The sequence below is a fragment of the Hyperolius riggenbachi genome, chromosome 2 (assembly GCF_040937935.1).
Source record: "Hyperolius riggenbachi isolate aHypRig1 chromosome 2, aHypRig1.pri, whole genome shotgun sequence".
Lineage (NCBI taxonomy): Eukaryota > Metazoa > Chordata > Amphibia > Anura > Hyperoliidae > Hyperolius > Hyperolius riggenbachi.
This window is the reverse complement of record NC_090647.1, coordinates 125,117,038-125,130,887: the sequence shown is the minus strand read 5'-3', so window position 1 is coordinate 125,130,887 and position 13,850 is coordinate 125,117,038. Positions and strand designations below refer to the sequence as shown.

Sequence of the window (13,850 nt, the reverse complement as noted above, 5' to 3'; positions counted from 1 at the left end):
GCGAATCCGCAAACGCTAGCGGTTTTTGAATCGGTTTTCCAAAGTGATATTATGCACTTGTAGAGCAATTTTCTAAACATGCCTAGCATTGTTTGGAGTGTTTTTGTGTAGAGTTTTTTATATATTTTGTTACAGAACAGCTACTGTAACAAAAACGCTTGGTAAACGGCTCTGATCTAGCCTTTTCAGAGTGGTTTTCCACTTTCCTATACTTAACATTGAGGCTCAATTGCCTTAGAAATCAGAAAAATTGCTGCAGGACCTGAGTTTGGGGAAAAAACAAACCGCTCTGGTGTACACCATCCCATTGCAATACATTTGCCAAGCGGTCTTCAGCCCGCAAGTATTTTAAAAATGCTCAGAAACGCTCTTGGTGTGCACCAGCCCTTAGTTGGGCAACCAATGCAGCCAAGTAGCCAATTGGCTAACTACATAGTAATTAATGGTAATAGCCGATAGGTCGTTTGGGTTTCAAGGTTAGTTTTAGGCAATTACCTAGGGGAATACTGAGAATAGGTGCAAGGTACAGCATAGTAAAATACTGGTAATTTAAATAAACAATATTTTACTATTAACAGCACCACCTGGCGTCCAACTTATGTGGTGACACCAGAATATGTACTCATCAAGAGATCCCCATGGAATTTAGTTTACTGCTCAATCTCTCTATAAACAGCCAGATTAGTTGACACATTTATTACTGTTCTAGCTTCTTAAAGCAAACTCGAAGCAAAAAAACAAAACAAAAACTTATGATATAATGAATTGTATGTGTAGTATGGATAAGGAATAGAACTTTAGTAGCAAAAATAGTGTTTAATATTTTTATTTTCAGTTAGATACAGTACAGACCAAACGTTTGGACACACCACCTCACTCAAAGAGTTTTCTTTATTTTCATGACTATGAACATTGTAGATTCACACTGGAGGCATCCAAACTATGAATTAACACATGTGGAAGTATAGTACATAACCAAAAAGTGTGAAACAACTGAAAATATGTCATATTCTAGGTTCTTCAAAAGTAGCCACCTTTTGCTTTGATTACTGCTTTGCACACTTTTGGCATTCTCTTGATGAGCTTCAAGAGGTAGTCACCTGAAATGGTCTTCCAACAGTCCTGAAGGAGTTCCCAGAGATGCTTAGCACTTGTTGGCCCTTTTGCCCTCACTCTGCAGTCCAGCTCACCTCAAACCATCTCGATCGGGTTCAGGTCTGGTGACTGGAGGCCAGGTCATCTGGCGCAGCACCCCATCACTCTCCTTCCTGGTCAAATAGCCCTTACACAGCCTGGAGATGTGTTTGGGGTCATTGTCCTGTTGAAAAATAAATGATGGTCCAACTAAACGCAAACCGGATGGAATAGCATGCCGCTGTAAGATGCTGTGGTAGCCATGCTGGTTCAGTATGCCTTCAATTTTGAATAAATCCCCAACAGTGTCACCAGCAAAGCACCCTCACACCATCACAACTCTTCCTCCATGCTTCACGGTGGGAACCAGGCATGTAGAGACCATCCGTTCACCCTTTCTGCGTCGCACAAAGACACGGGGGTTGGAACCAAAAATCTCAAATTTGGACTCATCAGACCAAAGCACAGATTTCCACTGGTCTAATGTCCATTCCTTGTGTTCTTAAGCCTAAACAAGTCTCTTCTGCTTGTTGCCTGTCCTTAGCAGTGGTTTCCTAGCAGATATTCTACCATGAAGACCTGATTCACACAGTCTCCTCTTAACAGTTGTTCTAGAGATGTGCCTGCTGCTAGAACTCTGTGTGGCATTGACCTGGTCTCTAATCTGAGCTGCTGTTAACCTGCGATTTCTGAGGCTGGTGACTCGGATGAACTTATCCTCCACAGCAGAGGTGACTCTTGGTCTTCCTTTTCTGGGGCGGTCCGCATGTGAGCCAGTTTCTTTGTAGCGTTTAAAGAGGAACTATTAGCAATAACATGCCCCCCAAAGAAAGCACATATGTAAGTAGATACATACTTCCTCTACTTACATAGCAGATGTATTGCACTGTCCTCGGTTTCCTTCCATATCATTTTATATTAGAAATATGGGGTCATTCTCTTCATGGCAGGGGCCATCTTGCTTCCTCCGGTATATTCTCCCCCCCCCCCGCACTTATTCTCAGCACAGCGGGGAGGAAAAATGCAGCTGGCAAAGACTCACCTAATAATAGATCCAAGCGCTGCAGTTCCCCTCTATACTCTCTGCACTACCACCGGCGGCAGTGCAGAGAGTATAGGGGGTAACTGCAGCGCCTGGAAACATTATTCCTGGAGTCTGTGCGCCGCCTTTATCCTTCCCCAAAGATCTGTGCGGGGAAGAAGGGGAAGAAGAAGAATGCGGTGGCGGCGGGCGGCAGAGGGGGGGGGGGGCGCGGACATCACACTGGAGGAGGGGGGCAGAGGACAGTGACAGGAGATAGCCTCTGGCCCCCCTCCGTGCGCTCTTACAGCGGCTACAACCACCGCAGACAAGGGGAGAGCAGGCGGCCAATCGCAGAGCAGAGAGGTGAGTGACAGAGGCTTTAGCCAATCAGCCTGCCTGTCATTTCTGTTCTGCGGCCTTGCGTCCTGCAGGCATGGGGAGAGAAAAACCTCTTAGGGAAAAAAGTAAGAATGATTTTAACTAGTTGCATTGCCTTTTTAGCATCCTTTTTGTCTATGTAATAGACTAATATAGAAAATTGATTTCACATATAATGCCTAACAGTTACTCTTTAATGGTTTTTGAGACTGCACTTGGGGACACTTTCAAAGTTTTCCCAATTTTTTGGACTGACTGACCATCATCTCTTAAAGTAATGATGGCCACTTGTTTTTCTTTACTTGGCTGCTTTTTTCTTGCCATAATACAAATTCTAACAGTCTATTCCGTAGACCTATCGGCTGTGTATCCACCTGACTGCTCCACAACGCAACTGATGGTTCCAACTCCACTTATAAGGCAAGAAATCCCACTTATTAAACCTGACAGGGCGCACCTGTGAAGTGAAAACCATTTCAGGTGACTACCTCTTGAAGCTCATCAAGAGAATGCCAAGAGTGTGCAAAGCAGCAATCAAAGCAAAAGGTGGCTACTTTGAAGAACCTAGAAAATGACAGATTTTCAGTTGTTTCACACTTTTTGGTTATGTACTATACGTCCACATGTGTTAATTCATAGTTTGGATGCCTTCAGTGTGACTCTACAATGTTCATAGTCATGAAAATAAAGAAAACTCTTTGAATGAGAAGGTGTGCCCAAACTTTTGGTCTGTACTGTAGCTTTTTTTTTAATGACATTGGCCTCAATTCACTAAGCTTTATCAAACACTTTATCAAAGTTTGATAATTTACCTCATGGAGAAAATCTAATTTTGAATTCACTAAGGTGTTATATATTTTTCAAATGTTTTATCGATAAAGCATTCAATACATTTATAACAACTTAGTGAATTCAAAATAAGATTTTCTCCATGAGGTAAATTATCAAACGTTTGATAAAGTGTTTGATAAAGCTTAGTGAATTGAGGCCATTGCATCATACTGTCACAGTTGCAGTTTTAAAACCACACTGTCTTTTAAACTATAAACAAAGCAAAAATAACCCTTTTTAACTTTCCTACAGTAAAACCTTATTTCAAGTTGTCTCTCTGTGTTTCTTTGCTGTTTAAGTGCTCCAGAAAACAGGACTGTATTCCACCCAGTGGGTCTAACAGCTCAGCGAAGCTCTTTTGCATAAACAAGAGAAGTTTCTTAACTCTTTCTGTACTGGAAAACAATACAATACAATTCTTTGCTACTAATGTTCTATTTCTTAGCTGTACTACACATACAATTCATCTTAAAGCGGAATATAACCCTGCATTTCAACTTTGCTCTAAAACATTATTTACAGCATATTATATGCAAAAAGCATTTTTTTTTCACTAGACCAGCATTGGAAGGGTTAAACACAGAGGTTTAAAGTTCCGTGGAGAGATATGCAGAAGTTCAGATTGTTGCATTATATTTAGTTAAATGTATCTATTGAGAAATGTTACACACTCTTTGGCTGTCCTCCAGCTCCTTCTCAGTCAGAGAGAGTGAGTCACATTCAACACTTATGTAAACAAAATGTATTTATGTCAGCTTCGGATGCGTCTGCAGAAATCTCCAGGAACTTTAAAGCACTGTGTAACCCTTCCAATGCTGGTCTAGTAAAAAAAAATGCTGGTTGCATATAATATACTGTAAATAATGCTTTAGAGCAAAGTTGCAGGGTTATATTCCGCTTTAAGTTTATTTTTCCTTGCGGTTTGCTTTAAAAAAAAAACAGAATTATAGAACTCTATGCCCCGTAGTGGCCATGTCTATAGACAAGTAATAGTGCACAACCTAAATGCCGTCTGATGAGGGAAATGCTCTTTTTCTTGTCTTTTACAGTGCACACCCCAAATGTGTAAAGTTAGGATACTAGAAAATGGTCTGGTGCCTTATAGCAGCTACTGTGCAAATCTGAAATGCTGCTGTCCTTGAAGACTGCAGGAGTGTTCTCACAGCACATAAATGCCAGGACACATACATGGATTAGCACCATCTGTCACAATCAGCATGCGGAGAGAAGCCAAACTGATATCCTTCTGTTCTCGATGTGCGATCATTGCCCAGTGCAGGTCCCGACATTTCACCACAGCAACCCTGGCTGCAATACAAAGAAACAACAAAGACTTATTCATCAACAACCGGCTGAGGTCATAGCTAGTGTACTTTCTGCAACGCTTGGTTCTCTTATTATACATAAAATGCAACCATATTATGAACAGGTCAATTGAGCAATCACTGTTGTCTGACAGACAAAGAGGAACTGAAGTGAACTTAATATCATTGATAACTTGTTTTGTCAGCGTTTGCCCATTGTAAAATCTTTCCTCACCCGGAATTCCTTTCTGAAATTTGTGGAGACATCTTTAGTCCTGTGAGGTCCAGCTCTGCCAATTTTTTTTTCTGAGAGTTCTAAAGCCAGTGGAAAATATACCTGGTCTCCTTAAATGTTTTGGGGGGCAGACCTCCTATGCATCACTGGGTGGAGGGGGATACATACCAATGATTACTGTAAAAGTGGGTATCCTCAATAATTACTGCATATTACTAAATGTCAATACAGTGCCTCTAAGTAGCAGAACTTGCTGCTTGCACTATCACACAGCAAGTGCTTGTCCATGAAAATGGTTAGACCACAAACTCTGTAACCCACGTGTGTTGCTTGAATAATTCCTTCAGCCGCTAATTTGACTGTATGTCAGATTGGTTAGGTTGAGCAACACTTACGTGTTGCCACAGTTTACTCTACTAATATACATGCTGCCCACAATGGACACGCTAGTCAGACCAGGTATGTGGAAGAAGAATTTCTGTTGAGCAGATGTATAATTTACAACAAATACTACCAGCTGTATTATACACTACTGTGTATTCAGGTAAGCATCTGTCTGCACACACGCTGTTGCTAAGAAGCCTTTGTTTCCAAATAAGAAGTTACCTTTATGTGCATGGACTCTCTGCACCCAGGATAAAGGGCAGGCCTTCATCACAGAGTAGGGAACACTGATTATGTGCATCTTGTTAACTACATTCTGGAAAACAAGAGGAAGACATTTCAGTCACTTCATTTATGAAACGCAGCCTTCATAATGCTCTTACTCATACAAACACCTGCAGGTTTGGACTCAAATGAGTTATTTTAATAATCATCACACAAACATTTTTTACATCCAAGGCTTTCAGATTTTACTAAATATAAAATTAATCTCATGCCAGTTTCATGAGTACAAACACATTTGGGACACCCTTACTACAAATGTATTTGGAAAAATTATCCAAGATAGATAACCCTGTACCACTAAAATATGGTGTACCCCAGGGTGTGATATTACCCCCTTTGCTGTTCACCATATACATGCTGCCACTTGGAAAAATCATACAAAAACGTTGCCTAACATATTGCAATGCTGATGACATGCAGCTATATTCATTATTCAAACCGGTCGTCACAGATCCTACCCCACAATTTAACGCGTGCTTAGCTGAGCTTTAGGAGTGGATGGATAATAACTGGCTAAAACTAAATGCTGACAAAACCGAGGTTCTTGTTATTGAAGGTCAGCGCTTGACAGCAAAGCAAGCCCCAGTCTCAACCAGCACCACTAAGGATAGGGAGCTCAGACCTGAACAACTCAGACGTTGTGCACAGCCTGGGTGTACTGACTGACGGGGATTTAAGCTTTAGGAATAAAATCCCAGCTGTTGCGAAACATTCCTTCTTTCCCCTAAGGAACATTGCAAGGATTAAACACCTCATACTTCCAGCGGATCTACCAACCCTAGTTCATGCCTTCATCACATCAAGGCTGGACTACTGCAATGTTCTCTATACAGGCCTTCCAAACAAAGACCTGCACCACCTGCAATTAGTACAGAATGCCACTGCAAGGCTGTTCACTAGCCAACCCCGCATAACACCAACCCTGTGCTCACTCCACTGGCTACCAGAAAAAAATGAGAATTCTGTTTAAGATTGGCTTATTGACATTCAAATTCTTGCACAATCTGGGCCCTGGATACCTGAAGGACTTGTTGCAACTGCATCACACTTCCCACAATCTTAGATCAAAAGGATCTACTAACTTGGTTACCCACAGAGTCCACCTCAAAATCTTTGGAGACAGAGCTTTCTGCCATGCTGCCCTTACACTTTGGAACCCCCTGCCACATCCAATCAGGCCATCTCCATCTCTGGAAGAATACAAGTCAAAATGAAAAGCCACCTGTTTAGCATGTCATTTACAAAAACCTGACTATTTTCTCTCTCATACAGTCCAGCCTGCAACCCCATATTCATCTTAGACATATCTATGTGCTTTGAGTCCTAATTAATCCAATAGAATACCAATAATGAGTGTATGTATTAAAAATTACAGAAAACATCCAAAATAATTGTACACAAGTATATATTATGACTATCTATGGATTTCATTTTACACTGTCCTAACATGGGGCATTGTGGTTAGCACTCTCGTCTTGCAGCGCTGGGTCCCAGATTCGGATCCCAGCCAGGGCTATCGCGTACGAGAGAAATCGCTGCTGGGAGACTTGGGCGCAGGATACAGCCGGTATGGCTTATCCTGCTTCTGCACAAGTCCTGGAGACGTTAAAGGGAACCTGACCTCTAAAAAGAAATGAAATTGGTACTTACCTGGGGCTTTCTGCAGGCCACCGTAGGTCGGGAGGTCCGCCGTCGTCGTCCTGGCTCCTCTCCTCAGATCAAACAACAAAAGTGCCTCATTACTAGTGATTTGCAAGCAGGGAGGCGCTCCTTGCTTGCAAATCGCTAGTATTGAGACAATTTTGTTATTTGATCCGAGGAAGCGGACTGTGATCCGCAAAATGCGCTATTCAAATGCCTGGTTTCTATTAAAAATGTTATTACTGTTTTTTGAGCAACCCCCCCCCCCCCCCCTTTTTTTTTTTTTTTTTTTTTTTTTTTTTTAGAGGTAAGCCTATTTATGTATGTTTAATCCAGCTTACATTATCCATTCCACACATCACATCTTGGAGCGCCTCCTCCCTCCCAGTAATATCCCACACCAACCGCCTCTGCTCGGGGTGTTGGCCGTGTAGGTTTGTTCCTTGGAACCCTTACACTCCTTTTTCTTTTACTGGAGAGCAACCTACATTGACGAAGACCAAAGAACCCGAGTGAGGACAGGCTTTCCTCACCAGCTGTTACACGGTGGTTGTTGGTCTTGTAACCTATTCTTGTGAGTATTCTGCACATACTGTTGTTGAGTGATCCATACCCTCAATGTGCTACACTATCAGGGGCTCTTGGGGTCCCTGTCATTTTTTGTCTCCTTTGGAAGGTCCTCGGACTCCATTGGTACCACACCCTCTATGCTTAGAGATTGCCACAATAACTTTCATCACAGTCACCATTTCCCCAGGAAGATGTGATTTTAGTTGGTGGTTGACTGTGCACTTAACAAGTAAAAAAAAACTATTTAAAAAAAAAAAGGTAAGCAATAAGGGTTAAAGCAGAAGTAGGACACAATTCTATTTTGGTGTCTATAATCAATTTATTTCTTTTTCTATGCAAAATTACTGCATAACATTGGTCATCCCTATCAGCAAATCCACATTTGGATGAGTCCAATCGCTTCTAGACACCATTGTTTTCAAATAACCAGCATTACTGCAATACTTTTGAATGACAGTGTTAAGAGCATGTCTGGGGTTTAGCTGAATTGTATCTCTCGATCTTACCGTTAATATGCCATGCCAAAGCCCAGCGTCTCTCTTGAAATCGAGCACATTCACCATTGTTTCACCTAAAGAAAGAAACACGAAGACCTATATTAGATTGTTACTGACTTTTTCTATAGACTAAAGCATAACTTCATCCTCCCTACATATCATTAAAGGTGCCCGTCAATTATACAATATGGATTGTACAATCTTACTAAATCTATGCAGTAAAAGGGTAAACTGAGTGTTTATACTTTAAATTAATACTTTGGGTAGTCCCACATATGGCATAGCTGTGGTAAGACATTACAATCAAGATTGTATCATTAATGGACTCTCTACAATAACTAACTGTAAAGCTGGGTAAACACGGTACAATTTTCCGTCTGATCGACGGATCTATTAGATAATTTCCCATCGGTCCGATTGCTACTGGTTTTTGGTACTTAACGCAAAATCAATCACAAAATCGATTGGAAGCAATTTGGACATCTACACACAAAGCAATTTCTTATCAGATCACTGGTCGATCTGATGGAAGATTGTACCATGTGTATGAGGCTTTAAGTATTGTACTGTGTTAGCCATCAAAAAGTTTTGACTCATAACTAGTACGAAAAACTGAGGAGATATAAAATGAAGTGCATGAAAAGGAGAGCACAGCTTTAAAATCTAAGTGATATTCAAAGTCCAATGTGCGCAAGTATAAAAAAAAAAAAAAAAAATCATATATAAAGAAAAAATGCAGCCAGTCTAATACAGGTTTTCATTTCCTTTTCACCCACCTTCTGAGTAGTTACACGCTTGGGAAACTGCTTGGCAGTGAGAAAGCATTGCTATTCGGGAAACAGTGACCCCCATCACACTCCCCTCCTTACTGGTCTTGTACTGCAAGACAACACGCCATCATTAGTCCATATTCACCAGGATTAATAAACATAATACCATAATATTACACATGTACCAGTCAGTATTCAGAAGTCCAAACTCCATTCACATAACTAAGGGCTCGTTTCCACTATTGCAGTGCGGAATCACCGCATATCACCACTTACGAAATCGCATGCAGGTGCGATTCCGCATGCGGTTTTTGCCGCGATTCCGCATAGGTAAGGGTATATGCGAATTTAACCATGTCACTGCCTGTTTAAATTAACATGTGTTCCTATGCGAAATCGCGGGGAAAACCGCATGCCTAATACGCATGCGATTTTACTATTAAATACATAGCGTGCGATTCGCATAGTGGTGTGTGAGGAGTGAACTCTGACGGTTCTGCCGTGCAGATTTTCCCCGCACACAAAAACGCTCCGCACAATGCACAAGTGGAAACAGTCCCATCCACTCGTATTGGCTGTGCGAATCCGCATGCGGACAACGCATGCGGATTTGCTATAGTGGAAACGAGCCCTTAGCCAAATATTCAATCACAGATCATCAGCACTGTACCTATTAATTTCATACAAAGGGTTTTACAGCCAAGGTGAGAAAAGAAGTGTTCAATACTGTTGGCACGTTTTTAACCTGATTTAGAAACCATGGCAATGCATATTGTTCCAGCAGGTGACAGTGTGACAGATCAGCGTTATCTCCATTTTCTTTTAAAATTGATGTAAAAAGCATAAACATGCACCCTGTATATATTTATAGCGTTTAGCCTGTCTTATTTCCCCTCATATGTGACTAATCACAGGTCGTAATTTGATCTCTCAACTGAATCATCTGCCTGCCATGGCAGAGCAGCTAATTGGTAAACACAGGATGTTAACAACAGGTCTGCTTCCATGAAAGCAGGAAGTAGACACACTGCAGATGTATTGCAGGTTTTGTATCAGCTGTTACAAATAAATGTTTTTCTTTAAAGGTTAGTAGGTTGTTGCCTATCTATTTAGAGCAGAGAGGAAGTTCTGAGTTCAGGTCCACTTTAAAGTAAACCTAGTGGTGAGAGATGTGGGGACTGCCATCTTTATCCCTGCCATCTAATCTTATGTAGGGGCTTCCAGCTTACCAATACAGTCACTACTGCATGCAATTATTATAGCGTAAGCACAAAACTAAATGTGAATACAACCTTGTGTTTTAACTGAAATTGGTAAGTTTCGCTATTTTCTAATCAATCGCACTGACTAAAATATTATAGTATCACTCAGGAGCTTTCTCTGCAACTTGAGAAATGGCAGTGATGTCATTCATTCTCACACCAGCCTTCCGTTACCTCGATGTACGCAGGCTCTGGTCCAGCTGCTGTGATGTGAGGCTGCCAATCCTTTGGTGCCTTGGTCAGGTACCTGGAGTCAGTCACAACCCACTTGAGTTTTGGCCATCCTTCAAAGAGAGCAGATGTACATAATGGGTGCTTGCCAAGACGGTCTGCGTTACAAGGACATTATAAGGCTGAATATTTAGCATGCAAAATCGATGAATTTCCATCTAACCTTTTCATGAATCTAAGTGATTTGCCAAGTACACGGTTTAAAGAGGAACTGTAGTGAAAATTATATAATGAATACAATTGCTTATTGTTTACAAAATTCATTTATAGATTTAGTCAGTGTTTGCTCGTTGTAAAATCTTTCCTCTCCCTGATTTACATTCTGACATGCATCCCAAAAGGTGATATGTTTAGTCCTACCAGATGATATGTACGGAATGTTAGTTACTGAGAGTTCTATGCACAGAGGGAGATATTGCTTGCTTGGCAGTTGGGAAAAGGTGTTATTTCCCACAATGCAACATGGTTCACAGACCGCAAACTGTCAGGACCAAGGTCATGACATCACACTGTGGGAGGGGTTTCACCACAATTTCCGCCATACTGACCCCCCTGATGATGTATTTGAGAAAAGGTAAAGATTTTTCGTGGGAAAGGGGGTATCAGCTACTGATTGTATGAAGTTCAATCCTGAGTTTAAATAGAATGTATGGCTTTTTTTTTTTTTTTAATACAGTTGCTTTACCCAACATTTAATGATTATTGTTTTTAATTCAGTGTTTATGAAATATTGCATATGAACGTTTGGCCTCACATGGGTGATGATGGGATTATGGCATGGGGTAATAGTCTGGACAGTGCAACTGAAAACAGGACTGTACCAGCCTCACAGATTTTATTTTATTTTTTTAACATTTTAGACTGTAAACACAGCATATGGATCAGCATACAACACACGAGAAAGGAGTACATGGTTATCCCACATAGGGGAGCAGAGATATCCTTACAGGTAAGTAGGATTAACTCCAGCATATAATCTTAATTTACCGAATTTTGCATTAAATATATGGATATAACATAAAACTTATACCCAAAGTACCCATGGGGTCACAGTCCAGTTTATGTGGCCCTATAGATCAAAATACACAGGAAACATGTACAGCTCAAGTAATAGGGGAAAAAAAGGTCATAAAAAAACAATAATCCTTCGGTCTAAAAGCAAACCGCAGTTACCTAAAGGGAACCCGAGGTTAGAGTGCTATGGAGGCTGCCATATTTCTTTACTTGCAATACTTGTAAACAATGCCAGTTGCCTGGCAGTCCTGTTGCTCTTCTGGCATAAGTAGTGTCTTAAGGCTGCCATACACTGGTCGATTGCCACCAGATCAACCAGCAGATAGATCCCTCTGGAATCTATTGGCTGCCTACACTGCAAACAGATTGTGAATCGATTTCACTATAAAACCGATTCACAATCTGTGGAGCTACCCCCCTCCCCGCATACATTACCTGATCCAGCCAGCGCGAGTCCCCCGGTCTCCGCTGTCCCTTCTCCGTGCTGGGCTCCAGCTTCACTTTACTTCCTGTCGGGGGAAATTTAAACAGTAGAGGGCGCTCTACTGTTTAATTAAACTTCCCCCGACAGGTAGTAAGTGAAGCTGGAGCCCATCGCGGAGAAGGGACAGCGGGGACACGCGCCGGCGGAACAGGTAATGTATTACCGCTAGCGTCGGTCGGAGATTCTAACGCCGCTATCAGTCAGCGTTTTTGCGCAGCGTTTTCACAGCAGATTCGATCAGTGATCGAATGTGCTGTATATCGGTGGGAAATAGTATAAGTATATGGGCCCTTTTAGTCAAAACCCTGGAACAAGCATATAGCTAATGCAGTAAAACCTGAGTCAGCTGAGTCAGAGGACCTGATCTGCTGCATGCTTGTTCAGGGTCTATGGCTAAAAGTATTAGAGACCCAGGCTCAGGAGGACTGACGGGCAACTGGTATTGTTTCAAAAGATAATAAATATGGCAGCCTCTATATCCTTCTCACTTAAAGTTCCCTTTAAAATGCTCAGACTATTCACAGGAAAAAGGAGTCGCCTCCAAAGCACAATCCTGTACTAAGGAGAATGAAAAAAACTAAAAGTAAGAAATGGAGGCAATCAGTTCATAAGAGAGAAATAGAACCGGAAAGAAGCAGATTAAGGCTTCTTGCACACTGCAAGCGATTCCGATTCAGATTCCGCTTTTAAATCAGTTTTTACATCAGATTCAGATTCCGATTTGCAGTGTGCAGGGAGAAAACTGCAAATCTGAATCTGAATCGGAAGTAAAAACAGATTAAAAAGCGGAATCTGAATCTGAATCGCTTGCAGTGTGCAAGAGGCCAAAAAGAGAACCATGTTAGCAAATACCGATCCTCATTACCTGAACATACTACACTCGTTTCTCAGTGTAAAGCGCGCAACGAATTTCCATAAACCTGTAACTTTCACTCACTCTGGAATACAAAATGTCTAAAATCCTTCTTCCTGCATGACTAATGAGCTGCATGACTAATGAGCTGCATGACTAATGAGCTGCATGACTAATGAGCTGCAGGAATCTGGAGCCCGTGTTACACATTTTGACTCCTTGACTGATGTACCACTCACATCCTTCAGTTAACCACTGTGCTATAGCAATGTTTGCTATTCATGCTGGATATGAATAGAGAATAAGACTGGAGTTTCATTTAGTTACCTGTCCCTCCTTGAACAGGATTACGAAACACACTAATTAATATCAATAAGTGACTAATGAACACATGTGTGATTGTCTTGGTACGCTCTGCATTGCCAGCATCCTGGCACCAAGCACCACCTTACATTCCGCACATTTTTGGATCCAGTGAGCACAACAAACAATACAACATTCTCTTCCCATAAAGTAGCCATAGACCTCAGTGTGCAGTCAGTCACATGTGCAAGTATTGGATACTAAGGTGCCGCATATTCATGACAGGAAAATTCCATGATGCCTCACTGGATTAGGCACTGTCCTATTTGTCCTAAAAACATCAATAACAAAGCTTGTGAACAGGGGCGGACTGACAACTCATGGGGCCCCCGGGCAATAGGAGATTATGGGGCCCCCATACCAGTGTTTCCCACCTTTCACGTTATATTTTTACAGACTAAGATATAATCATTTATTGACAACAGTAAATATGTTATATTGAGATATTGTACACTGACAAAAATCCCGCCGAAAAATGAGTGTGGTCACGCAACAGAATGTGGGCGTGGTCATGGGTGGGGCAAAATATACATGACTTTAGCAGTGGTGTAAAAGGTCTGCCGGGGAAGTCTGAACTCTGCCATAGTGTT

At 41.5% G+C, this 13,850-nt stretch overlaps 2 protein-coding genes across 3 annotated transcripts in view; both read right to left on the bottom strand.

Moving 5' to 3' along the window:
- DIP2B (disco interacting protein 2 homolog B) overlaps positions 1 to 13,850 on the bottom strand; it is a 354,733-nt gene that overhangs the window by 57,070 nt on the left and 283,813 nt on the right. For both annotated transcript variants that reach the window (XM_068267346.1, XM_068267347.1), the window contains exons 12-16: positions 10,490 to 10,599; positions 9,060 to 9,162; positions 8,293 to 8,357; positions 5,513 to 5,606; positions 4,556 to 4,675 (exon numbers count right to left, since the gene is read on the bottom strand). In XM_068267346.1, the coding sequence (XP_068123447.1) occupies positions 4,556 to 4,675; positions 5,513 to 5,606; positions 8,293 to 8,357; positions 9,060 to 9,162; positions 10,490 to 10,599 (492 nt within the window). The remainder of the gene's footprint in view (positions 1 to 4,555; positions 4,676 to 5,512; positions 5,607 to 8,292; positions 8,358 to 9,059; positions 9,163 to 10,489; positions 10,600 to 13,850) is intronic.
- ATF1 (activating transcription factor 1) overlaps positions 1 to 13,850 on the bottom strand; it is a 355,624-nt gene that overhangs the window by 126,536 nt on the left and 215,238 nt on the right. The window lies entirely within an intron of this gene.